This window comes from Mustela erminea, chromosome 1, assembly GCF_009829155.1.
Source record: "Mustela erminea isolate mMusErm1 chromosome 1, mMusErm1.Pri, whole genome shotgun sequence".
In the NCBI taxonomy this organism is placed as follows: domain Eukaryota; kingdom Metazoa; phylum Chordata; class Mammalia; order Carnivora; family Mustelidae; genus Mustela; species Mustela erminea.
The window spans coordinates 93,572,401-93,584,880 of NC_045614.1; the positions used below are offsets into that span (position 1 = coordinate 93,572,401).

A 12,480-nucleotide genomic window follows, 5' to 3' on the forward strand; every position below is an offset into this window, starting at 1 on the left:
AATGACACCCAAAATATGTGACTCTTCCCCCCAATATAGGATTAGATGTCACCATCATGTTCCAGTAAGCCCCAGCATTCTCTATCATGAGAATAATACCTAACATTTTCCAAGAGTTTATGATTTAATCTCCACTTGACCTTCATAAGAGGTAGGAACTGCTATTAAGTCATTAGTTGAGGAAACTGGTGCAGAGGGGTTAAGTAACATGCCCAAAATCACATCGAGTAATCAAACTGAGATTGGAACCTGTCTTTTCCAAAGCCCATGCTCTAAGGCTAACCACTTTACCATTATTCCAGATGGCCTCCATTAGGGTACAAGCGCTGTGAGGAAGGGGCTAGTTCTGTAATTGTCACCGTTGTGAAATGGTGAAATAACATTTGGCTCATGCCTAGAACAGGAGCTCACATATTTACTGAATGAGTCTCAGTTCAGGCCTAACTTATTCGCAGATCTTCTCTGAGATGTTTAAGATCCTGAGAGCTCAGACAGTAAGTGTGGGCTATTGTCTTCCACTCCTGACAGGAAATAAGCAGTCACAGTAACTGATAACTGCATTGCTAACTAATTTTTTGAGAATTTTGTTCCAGAAATGGAGGCTCAACCATCAACCCTGCTTCACTTCCATTAAAGCAGTACCCTCCCTAGTGCCTCCTTATCCAGGAGACGCCAGTTACACTGAGACCTCAAAGAGGTGGGGGAAGAGTAGAAACAAATTAAGTATTTCTGCAAAATGAAGTTGTAAATACTATTTGATAGGATCAAAAATTGGTACTCAAGGGTAAGTTTTCCAAATATTAGATAGGCTTTTTTTTTTTTAACATTCTCTAACTTCTATTCAAAAATGTTTTAGGAATTTGAATAGGTATTACCTCTACTACTGGACACACCTGCCTTACCATATTTTTCCCCATTAGACAAACTTGGTATCTTTTTGATGAAGGGACTATATGTCCAGAAGTATGTAAAGTCCTCAAAAAGGATGAAAAGATTAAGCTGGTGATACCAAATACTGTAACAGACAGTAATTATTATGTATTATTTTTCTGGGTCCAGATGTAGCCTCAGCATATTTATCAATTTAATATTTCAAGCAGCCTTCATTCCCACTAGATCAAGTATTTTGTTGTCCCTTAATAAGGCCACCCTCAGGTATAGCTGAGGGTGAAGATGATGGAGTTCAGGTGATATCAGTATTTCTAAGGAGAATAAGCAAAGGAGATATGCTGGGAAGTTCTGTAAAGAATGTAAGGAAATCATGAATTGGCTTTAATCTGTTCTATGTATATATTCTATGTATATACTTGCACACCTAAATGTACTTCTTGGAAACCAGGGAAGCTACAGAGCAAGTTGAGGGGTGAGAATGTTCCCCACTGCATGGAAGCCACATCAATGGAAGGCATTCATGTAAAGCTTGTACTTTCTGGACCTCAAACCCTCCCCAATCTAGCCACATCCATAATACGCTCTCATTCCCACCAACGCTCCTAGGGAAAGCTAGATACAGCATATTTTCAACAAATTCTAACATGAACTTGAGTTTTAAGGAACAGGGAGAATAGGTTTTCTGTTCTAGATGGTAGCATTTTCTCTCCAGCATGGCTTGTTTATAGCTGTCATTTAGCAGCTGAGGGCACTTTTTTGTAAGCTGGCGGTCTTCAGTCCCTGGTTTGTCATTTTGACTCCTACCCAAAAGCTGACATATTAAAAAAAAAAAAAATCAGTAACTCACTTTTGTTTGTTCTTTCAGCTCCTTTGAAGATTATGAAACAGAGGAAACTGTCTCTCCCTCTGAAATTGGAAACAAAGGCAATAAAAGTAAAATACTAACCTCAGACCTTTCAGAAAAATGTGGAAAGCTTCAGTCAGTGGATGAAGAGTAGCAGCCAGTGTCTACATGAGATACATGTTTTAAATGTCTTTTTCTTGTGGAGATGCTCCAGTTTGCATACTGCTTTTAAAGGCTTTGATTTCGGCAAGTATGTATCTGCACTAGCAACTTTAAAACGTTTTAATAGGTCTGGATACACATACTCAATTTGGGGGACTCCTCCAACTTGCCTCAGACCTCTTGGCACAGCTTTTTCTCCGAACAAATAGTGATATACACCACCTTCCGAAGTGTGAATTGGCACTCTTCACCCCTGAATGTACCAAGGATCTATCGAGGACAGTGCCAAGCACAATTCTCTGCACAAAAGCAGGTGTTGCCTCTGTTGTCCAGCATCTCTGAGGCCCCCCAGGGCTCCTATGGAGCCCAGAAGAAACCTTCACTTGCAGAAAACTTGAGTCAAAAATATTCTGGAACTTTAAAAAGCAGTTAAGGGCCTCCAGAAGTGACTTAGTAAAAGCACTGCCAAAACATCTCAAGAGACTTTAAATATGTGTACTGGAGGAGTTCAAAGATCTTGAACTTACTTGGTTTAATGTAACTTCACAATGACCTGCCAAACTGCTAGTCACTTTACATCCTCAGGTATTGTAACCACTGGGCCTTCCAACCTTGCTGGCAAGTTCTGAATAATCTCTCCCCTTTCTGACTGTGGATCTTAGATGAAATATGATGAAAAAAAACATTTAATTACAGAATTTGACTCATACTTGAAAAAAGTTTCCTTTTAACTTATCTAACATTTGTGAAGAATTACTGAATGACTTATTAATCTCCAAATTAGTTGATACCCCATCTGTACTTCCTACTAGAAGGCCTACTGTGAAGACTTAGTGATACATGAAAATTCTTACTAGATGTATTCCTTTCATCACTGATAGACTAAGCCAACAGTTAAGGCCTCAATCCCCTCATATTGAAAAGAACAATTTCAAATATTCTCTCACCTCAATATTTATCACAAAAATGGAAAAAAAGTGATGCCACCCATAAAGGAAGACTGTTTCGTCTGTACTGTAGAGGTAGATGTGTTCATTACAGAATTATACATTTTTTTCAGCAAGCCACAGTGCAGCCAATCCTATAATGTCCTTAAAGATAAACTAAACTATGAAAAAGAATGGACATTAATAGTGTAAGCAGAAGAAACCCCCAAGAAACTAACATCAATGTCAAAGTCCTCACCTTTTCCCCTGGGTTTTTTGCTTTAACCACAAGTCCTAAATGTCAGAACAGTATCCCTTGTCACCCTGCTTTTGTTCCTCCTAACCGATGTTAAAGTTAAAAAAAATTAAATATCAGACCTATAATCAGGCTATGGTGGGCAAAAAGTAGAGATAAGTGTTATTTAGGAAATGTACCATCAACTGGTACAATAATAGTTTGGGTTTTGTTGTTGTTGTTTTCAGTATCCTCTGTTGCCTACTATTTTACTTTTCATGATCAGAATTAATCCTCTACTTCATGGTAACAGAAAATGATAAATACTAAAATTTGGCATCTAATAGTTCACCAACTAAAAGCTTTAAAAAATGACTAAACTTTTAGGAAACACCACATGTAATAACCTAAACACACTAGTAAATTAGGATTAAAAATATTTGTGATATGTGAAATTTACCATCTATTCCATCCACTCTTTACTAGGGAGAGAATGCCACTTTTTTAAAAAAAATTTCAGATAAAATATTAAAAAGATAATACTGGCTTAGAAGCCAGATATGGTTTAAAGGTTTTATTATCCATAATGATCTAAACTATTTCTAAAGACTCCATCAACGAAAATTAATCTTCCAATATATATTTGATTTTTTTTTGTACTATTTGGCTTTTATCTTTTTACCTTGTGTCTCCTTACTGAAATCCTCTTGCTTTTACTTTGGTCTGTATTTGGTTTAAAAGTCTGTAATTATTATAAAAAGTAACAGCTACCAGTATCATTCCATTTAAGATAAAGCTATTTTAATTTAGGTTACCCAAAGTATATTTTCAGACGTGTCACTGTAGTCCTTTCTTAAGAGTTGAATGCAAGAAATGTGAATTTCAAGGAACTAGGACTTTCTGGTAAATACCTCACCAAATAAACCTGCCCAACTAGAAATTTAAAGTTTTTATAACATCCCAGGCTGCATAATAAAAATTAAATTGAGGGTTATTGTGGTCTTAATGCTATTCAGTGAAAAGTGGGTTTCATAGCCAAAACATTAATTGCCAAGGTAATCAAACTAATAAAATTGTGTGTATTTTCCCTGCATCTTATCTATGTCATTGTGTACAATTCAAAGTGTTTATAAAATTCTAGATTGATCAAATGAGGTAAGTCATTTGCTCAACTTTTGGAAATGTTATGAAGTGTGCTTGGGTGGAGAAACCTGCATGATTTAACTTGTTTTTGTTTTTCCCTTGTTGCAAAACTAAATAAAGAGACAAGTTGTCAAATATGAACCATGTTCACTAAGATAGTCACTACACATTTTTGGTGTTATTCACACTTGCACCTCATTTTTATGTTTGAAAGAGTAACATCACAAACAAACTTGAGTTTCAAAGAATAATTCTTTGAACCCCTGGGAAAATCATAAAGGAATATCTAACTGGTAAGTTCTTTCCTTTGGGGGGATAAGGAAGAGGACTAGATACTGGGAATGAGAGGGTCACAGGTATCAAGAGGGACTTTAGCCTTACGTACTTTTAGCCTTATATATAATGTATTCTTTTAGAAGAATGTGTAATTGATTGTTATTTGTGTACCTAAAACCTAATTTTTTAGAAAGGAGGGACAAAAGTTAAACTATCATCCAGTTATTAGATTCTGATGCTGTACTTTAAACTTAGTATTTTCTAAAACATTTTATATTTGTTACCTATGATATGGGAAAGGAAATTTTGTTTTTCATCTGTTGTAAAACTTTTACTTTTCTTCAGCAAGGTCACCAACGAGTTGTTTCAAGAATATTAAGATCACAGTAAAATAAAAGGAATTCTTTATCCTAGGACCATATTACAGCTCTGCACAGAAACATAGACTTACTGAAGCTAACCAAAAGTATAAATCACCAGTTCTGACACTTCTATCATCTGATTATGTATGTTAACAAAGACTCAAAAGAACAAATGAAAATGTGTCATATTAGAAGTTGTTATTGTTTTGAAGGTTTCAAATCCTGATAAAGTAAATCCAGTTACTGCAGTAATAATTTCTCAATCATCCCTAGTTAGCCATTAGTCAGCATTCCTAAATAACTCATGGTATAAAGAAAAACAATGCAAAAATCAAGGCACTGTAATTAATTATTCTTCCCCAAATGTATATAATATAGGTCATTCAGAGCATACTATCCCAAACTCCTCAGTATTCTACAACATAGAATTAGAAAACTAACATTTATTGATAGATTTAAGGTGTAATACAGGTTTCCAAAAATGTGGCAGTGAGAATACCAGCATAAAAAAGAGAAACTTGTGCTAAAAACAACCTGAATTAACCATTGGCAATATTACATAACAATCAAGGCCCTCACATACTAATGATTTCCGATTTGTCTATATTGCCAACCTCCCATGCATCAAAAAACACAAAACTAAAATTATCAAACTTGGGAAGCAATAAAGTACTCTATGAATTTTAAGATCATAATATTAGGAAAGTTTGGGAGATTTGCAAAATATATCCTAATCATCCATGTGTACAATCTCATTTCTAATCATTTCTGCAGTGATCATTAGTGAATAAAGAACAGATTTACAAGTTTATATAGCAGGGCATCTGGGTTTAACACAAAACTGTTACAAACTTTAGGCAAATACATGTTTCATAAGACACTGCTAACACTTAGAGGAATTAAATAAAATTCCAAAATTTGGAAAGCAAATAAAGACAAGACAACTAAGAAGCATTTTCCACCATTTACTCTTGTTATCAAAAATAGTTCAACTCTTCTTGCAAAACAAAAACAAAATAGTACATACTGGACACATACATCACATTTTTCTTCCTATGGCTTTAGCCCACCCCCACCCCACCAAGAGAGACAAAAAAAAAAAAAAAAAAAAAAAAAAAAAAAGAAGAAGAAGAAAAGAAAAAGAAAAAAAAAAAGCCCAACAACAACAAAACAATTCTACCTGACCACATTCACAGAAAATGACACCAGGATACACTACAAAACAGAAGGAGGTGTCATCTGATCTGTGTCCAAAGGTTTCTTCTCCATGTCTTGTACTAGGTGAGTAACCATCATTGAACATGCTGTGTGCCAAATCAAAACATAACTTTACTTCAACATATGTCAGATCTCATGAGAGATGGTGAATGTAGTAGAAATTGGAAATTTTCCAGCAGTATTTTTCTTTAAATAAGCACTGTCAAAGCAGCAATTCTTTTAAATCATAAGGTCGTTTCTTTACAACCTAGTCAGTCCTTGTTTTATTTGGGCTGTGCTCTTTCAAGCAACTGACTAGATTACCCTTCAACAGAATGTTTGTGACTCACTTGTCTTCCCATAAAAATTAACGGGAAGTCATGAATTTAAACTGAAACACAGTTTGTGCTTTACATGCAAAAGAGCATTCTAAAGAAAATCCTTCTAGCTTCAAACCTACATAAATGCACAGGCTTCATAAAAATGCATTTTTTTATTTGGCCTCTATAAAGAAGCCCTCATAATGAATAGCACCCCAAAAAAGAGAAAAGGAGCATATTCAAAATAAAGTCTGTGAAACTATAAGAGGAAACAAACAAAATCAAAGAAGTGGCCAATAGCAATAAATATAACACATAAACCTGGGTAAGTTTGGGGGCATTATTTCAAAATTATTTCAAATAAATCCCAATTTCTAAATAAAAATTTTTATAATTTTTTAAAAATTCTGTCATATCCTATAGTCTAAATTCAATTACCTTCAGAATAAAACTGCTCTTCTCCACTTCATTTATCTAATTAGAACATGCTAAAAGTGAAGGTTTTCCAATTTTTCTCCCTAGAAAGGAGTCAGACTAACTATAAAAGTTACTCAAACTCAGAAGGGTTTTATCGCATAAACAGCTAAACATCTGCAATCCTGACAGAATTTGTTCACTTTAAAAGACAGATTTCAACATTCTAATGAGGGGCAAATTTTCTTTCATAATACTGCTGATTTAAGAACTGCTACATACACCAGTAGCCAATTTTCATGATCAGAAATGGTATTATGTCAGCACAAAGGTTGAGCTGGACACATCAGCTTTTCAACAGGAGGAGCATCAATGGCATCTGAAGGCAGCACTGAGTCCCCTGAACTAATGGCTACTTTTTCACAAAAAATCAGCACAATCTTTTTGGACTGACTAGATACCACTTCCTTACATTTAATCATAAACTTTGATTATGCACAAAGCATGACCATAAACAATGAGGTTAATGTTATTTTCCTTGCCAAAGTTCATTTTGTATAAATCAGTTGCATCAGCATTTGTTCTCAAACTATGAGGTTCTGTAAGAACTAAGGACATATAGTTGTAGGGTTACTCCTCCATTATCTGCAAACTATTTCCCCGACACTAACACATATAACTTAGCAATGAAAACACTTGATACAAGTGATCTATATGCAGGAGCTCCGGCAAGTTAAACCAACAAAACCATAGCTGCCGTGAAACTGTAGCTATTTCCCTACCAGAGGTAGGTTTAAAGACCCACTGATTTAACAGTCGAATCTCATGTCTATAGCTTCATCCAAACTTTTATCATCATGTGTACTGGCAGCTAAAAACGTTGTTACTGGGGACCCTGTGACATTAATTACACTGGTGCTGGTACTAGCATTGCGCACAGCAATGCTAGTCACATTAATGCCCAAAGTGAGCCTGGTCTGCTCCAAGGCCTTTTCTGGCACAGCAAATGCCTCCAGCTTCTTCTCCCCATTGGCCATATAGGAGTTTTGGCAGCCACGACATATACAATCTAAGCAGGCTTTGCGGTTAGAGTAGCAAGGGCAGCGTTGGCCGCGGCATGTAAGAACACTTGGATTTTGAGTAGCACGCCCACATTTACACCCTTTCTTTTCCTGGGGTTTTTTATACACAGTCTTGGTAGGACTTCCTGGCATAAAATGGTGACTAGGAATCTTTTCCTTTACAGTTTTGTCTTTTTTAAGAATACCTGGCTTGGTTTTAGAGTGAGATTTCTTGGATCCGTGTTCATGACTCTTTTTCATGCTTTTAGTAGATAAAAGTACAGTTTTGCTGATTTTGGGTGTTGTGCCTCCATTGGGAACAGTTGCTATAGGTTGAAGAGAAATTTTGCTCTCCCGTTTCACTGTCACAGGGGCAGATGCCCCCAACGTTGGGCCTCGGATAATGGTAGAAATTGGAAGTGGCTGAACTTTCTCACTGTCACTTTCTGATCTGGATCGTTTTCTATTCAATTTTGCTACTTTTGGAGTTGCTGCTGTACATGATAACCCATGAAGTGCAGGACTGGTGGACATAAAAACATTATGGCTAAGAGACTGGGAAGAAAGCTGCAGAAAAGGTCCATTGGAGACAGTGGCTTCCAAGTTGGGCTGCAAATTAGGGCAACAAACCTCTGTATTTGAAACAGTTTCTAAGCTGCGGAGCACTTCCTCAACACTCAGTAACAGAGAGTCGCCAGGTTTTATATCTTCACTGAAACTGCAGATATCAATGCCTGTGGAGCATAAGTCAGTGGCTACTGTGTCACAGACAGGTGGCAAACTGTCAGACAGATCCTCAGTTTTTATGTCAACAGTGTTACATACATCAATTGTGTTTGAATGTTCAGGTGAAGGAATATTTATACCAAATCTATCTATTGAAAGCCCATTATAAGTAGGCAAACCATTGATAACAGAACTGCCAATAGCAATGCTGAGGGTGCTTTCAGATATTGGAGATAAACTAGCTTGAGGATCAGCTGTGGGTTCTGAGGTTGAAGGTAAAGGGGAATGTGTTAAACACAAAGTAAAGGATGAATCTGAGGGTTTTTCTGTCTCCTCACAAAACAGTGATCCATCATTAAGCAAAGCCAAAATATCCGAAGAACAGTCGACTGCTTCTATTATATCCCGTGCCAATGTAGTCTGTGTGATATATTCGCATAGTTTTTTGTAGCAGTTCACTAGGATGCTTAATTGCTTGTTTTCCTCAAATTGCTCATAGTCTTTGCACCAGCTACATGAAGGTTTCATCATCATTTTCTTGCCTTTACAAGGTTTGCAGACATAATGTTGGCAGGTGGAGTTGGTGGGTGCGATAGGATCTTGTAGCAAATGTCCTAAGAGGGAAAAAGGAGGAAAGCAAAGATTTTAGTAAAATAAATATACAATTTCATACACTGAAGTTAAGATGAGATTATAAGTAATCTATTAAAATTAAGATGGGTTAAACTCACTAGACCAGATAACAAAAAACGTTATCTTACAGGAAATAAAAAAATACTCAATAGTCCGCTTCACTTCTATGCCATATTCCCCATTCCTTTATCTCAAAACAGAATCTTCCTTGATTCTGTACTTCTCTCCCAAACGGTATGTTCTGGTCCACTTTCTTATCCTTCTCTCCAAAGGGTAGAGAGATGTGAAAATCAGTCACCAAAAGCACAAACTTGGCTTAAAACCCTTAGAACCTAAACCAAACACAACACTGTAATGCTACCACGTACTGGCAAAATCATACTGTTTATTTTGTATTGAACACTGGGAAAAAGATATGAATAAGCGACACTTAGTCCCTACCCTCATTAAACATAGTTTACGGGTATTAATCAGTACAGTCATCTTCATCCCCCCTGCCAAAAAAGTGTAACTCCAACCATTTTATTATATATACTAATTTAAAACTGAGAAGGCTGAAATGTTATGGTGAAAAAGAACTATTGTTCATTTATCTAAAGAAAAAAGGGAGTACTACATGATTAAGACTCAAATTCTCCTACAGAAAGTCAAAATGCAAGGACAAAGAATTATGTTTAAATGTATTAAAAAGGAAAAAAAGGGCATACTACCAGACTCCCAATTCTTCTGACAAATTCAAAATGACCCTAGTCATAAACCGCAAGTATCCGAAGCAGAACATCACATAAAACTGAAAATGGTCTCCCAAATTATAAATGACCTGTGTAGATTATGTAACAGGAAAGAGAAAACAACTAGATCCAGTCACTATTTCCACTCAACTCCACAAAGAAGCAATGGTTCTTGGTTCCAAATTCAGGACAAACAGTTAGTAATAAACTCAAAGTAGCACCTGTTTCTCATACAAAATTATGTAGTTAGTAAGACTCTGGCATGGAAAAGAAGATAACTCAGGCCACAGCCAAGTGAAATCAGCAAACCCTCTCCCTTAAAAGCAACTATAAACCTGCAAACTTTTGAGAAAATGAGTCATTTTCATAATCAAAGATAAAACCATTTGATAAGCATTTATATGTTTGAAAAACTGCTCTCAGGTAACAACAGTGAGAATCTGTGGTGGTCCAGTCTGGGGCTGCCCAGTTCTCCCCTTCCATTCAGTTCCATCAGTGTTACCCTGAAGACCAGAAGATGCTGTGACAGAAGGGTGCTCACTCCATTTAGTGCAGAGAATGATGCAGAGCCCCAGAAACATGATCACTGAAAGTGACTTCTCAGAGGCTAGCCAGCTGGAGAAGGCAAAAAGCTCAGTTCTTAACAGCCTGAGGTTACACAAGCCCACGTTAAGCAGGCCACAAACAAGAAGACAATTTACCTCAAGTTATCTATAAATTCAATGCAATCTTTATGAAAATGCCAGTGTCTTTTTAAAGAAATTTACTGATTCTAAAATTCTTGTGGAATCAGAGGACCTAGTATAGCCAGAACAATTATTCAAAAAGAGCAGATTTGGAGAACTTATACTATCAAATTTCCAAATCATCTTTAAAGCTATAGTAACCAAAACAATGTGGCAATGGCCAAGGATAAACATACAAATCATATAGAACAAAGAGTACAGAAATTCTTACATTTACAGCCTACTGATTGCTGTGATGTGTGCAGATAATTCAACAGGGAGAGTATTTTCCACATCACGTCGGACAATTTGATATCCAAATGCAAAACAACAACAACAACAACAACAACAACAAAAAACAAACAAAAAAAAAACAGGAAAAAAAAACAACCAAAAACCCAACAACTACTTAGATCCTTACCTCACAATATGTACAAACATTAACTCAAAACAGACCGCAGACACCTTATATATAAGACTTAAAATTCTAGAAGAAAAACACAGGAGAAAATCATGACTTTGGGCCAGGCAAAGTGTTAGGTGAGACATCAATGCACAATCTGCAAAAAGGAAAAAGTTATAAAGTGGATTTCCACAAAATTAAAAATGTGTGCTTCAAAAGACACCATTAAGAAAACAAAAAGATAGGGGTGCCTGGGTAGCTCAGCCAATTAAGCATCTGCTTTCAGCTCAGGTCATGATCCCAGAGTCCTAGGATCAAGCTCTAAGTCAGGCTCCTTACTCAATGGGGAGTCTACTTCTCCCTCTTCCCTGGGCCTGCCCCTCTGCCTGCTTGTGCTTGCTATAAAATGAATAAATAAAATCTTTAAAAAAGAAAGAAAGAAAGAAACTGAAAAAGATAATCCACAGTATGGGAAAAAATATTTGCAAATCACTTATCTGATAAAGGGCTTATAATATGACATATTAAAAACACTTCCTACAAATCAATAAAAAGACAACTCAATTTTTAAAGTGGGCAAAAAAAAAAAAAAACAATCAGTATGACAGAACACATTAATAGGAGAGACCAGAACCATATGGCCCTCTCAATTGATACAGAAAAAGCATTTGACAAAATACAGCATCCTTTGATTAAAACTCTTCAGAGTGTAAGGATAGAGGGAAATTCCTAAAATCCATCTACGAAAAGCCCACAGCGAAGATCATTCTCAAAGGGGAAAAGCTGAGAGCCTTCCCTTCCCTTAAGATCAGGAACAATGACAAGGATGCCCACTCTCACCACTACTGTTCAGTACAGTACTAGAAGTCCTGGCAACAGCAATCAGACAACAAAAAGAAATAAAAGGTATTCAAACTGGTAAAGAAGAAGTCAAATTCTCTCTCTTTGCAGATGACATACTTTATTTATATGGACAACCCAAAAGGCTCCACCCCCAAATTACTAGAACTCATACAGCAATTCAGTAATGTGGCAGGATACAAAATCAATGCACAGAAAATCAGTTGCTATCCTATACACTAACAATGTAACTGTAGAAAGAGAAATTAGGGAATCGATTCCATTTACAATAGCACCAAAAACCACAAGATACTTTGGAATAAACCTAACTGAGGAAGTAAAGGATCTATTCTCCAGAAACTACAGAACACTTATGACAGAAATTGAAGAAGACACAGAAAGACAGAAAAACATTCCATGCTCATGGATCAGAAAAATAAACATTGTTAAAATGTCTATGCTGCCCAAAGCAATCTATATTTTAAACACCATTTGGACCAAAGTACCAACAGCATTTTTCAAAGTGCTGGAACAAACAATCCTAAAATTTGTATGGAACCAGAAAAGACCCCAAATTGCCAAGGAAATGTT

The 12,480-nt window shown here is 36.2% G+C and overlaps 2 protein-coding genes across 9 annotated transcripts in view; one reads left to right on the top strand and one right to left on the bottom strand.

Annotated features, from left to right (window-relative positions):
* PPP2R3A (protein phosphatase 2 regulatory subunit B''alpha) overlaps nt 1-4,336 on the top strand; it is a 194,397-nt gene extending 190,061 nt beyond the window's left edge. For 3 of the 4 annotated variants that reach the window (XM_032333775.1, XM_032333767.1, XM_032333798.1), the window contains one exon: nt 1,757-4,336. In XM_032333775.1, coding sequence (XP_032189666.1) covers nt 1,757-1,889 — 133 coding nt within the window. In that variant the 3' untranslated portion in view covers nt 1,890-4,336. The remainder of the gene's footprint in view (nt 1-1,756) is intronic. The other variant, XR_004283352.1, reaches the window with a different exon arrangement.
* Nucleotides 4,337-5,267: 931 nt separating this feature from the next.
* The window catches only part of MSL2 (MSL complex subunit 2), a 41,093-nt gene continuing 33,880 nt past the window's right edge, over nt 5,268-12,480 (bottom strand). For 4 of the 5 annotated variants that reach the window (XM_032333835.1, XM_032333818.1, XM_032333811.1 and 1 more), the window contains one exon: nt 5,268-9,171. In XM_032333835.1, the coding sequence (XP_032189726.1) occupies nt 7,580-9,091 (1,512 nt within the window). In that variant the 5' untranslated portion in view covers nt 9,092-9,171 and the 3' untranslated portion in view covers nt 5,268-7,579. Of the gene's footprint in view, nt 9,172-10,058; nt 11,245-12,480 lie in introns of those variants that run through there. The other variant, XM_032333843.1, reaches the window with a different exon arrangement.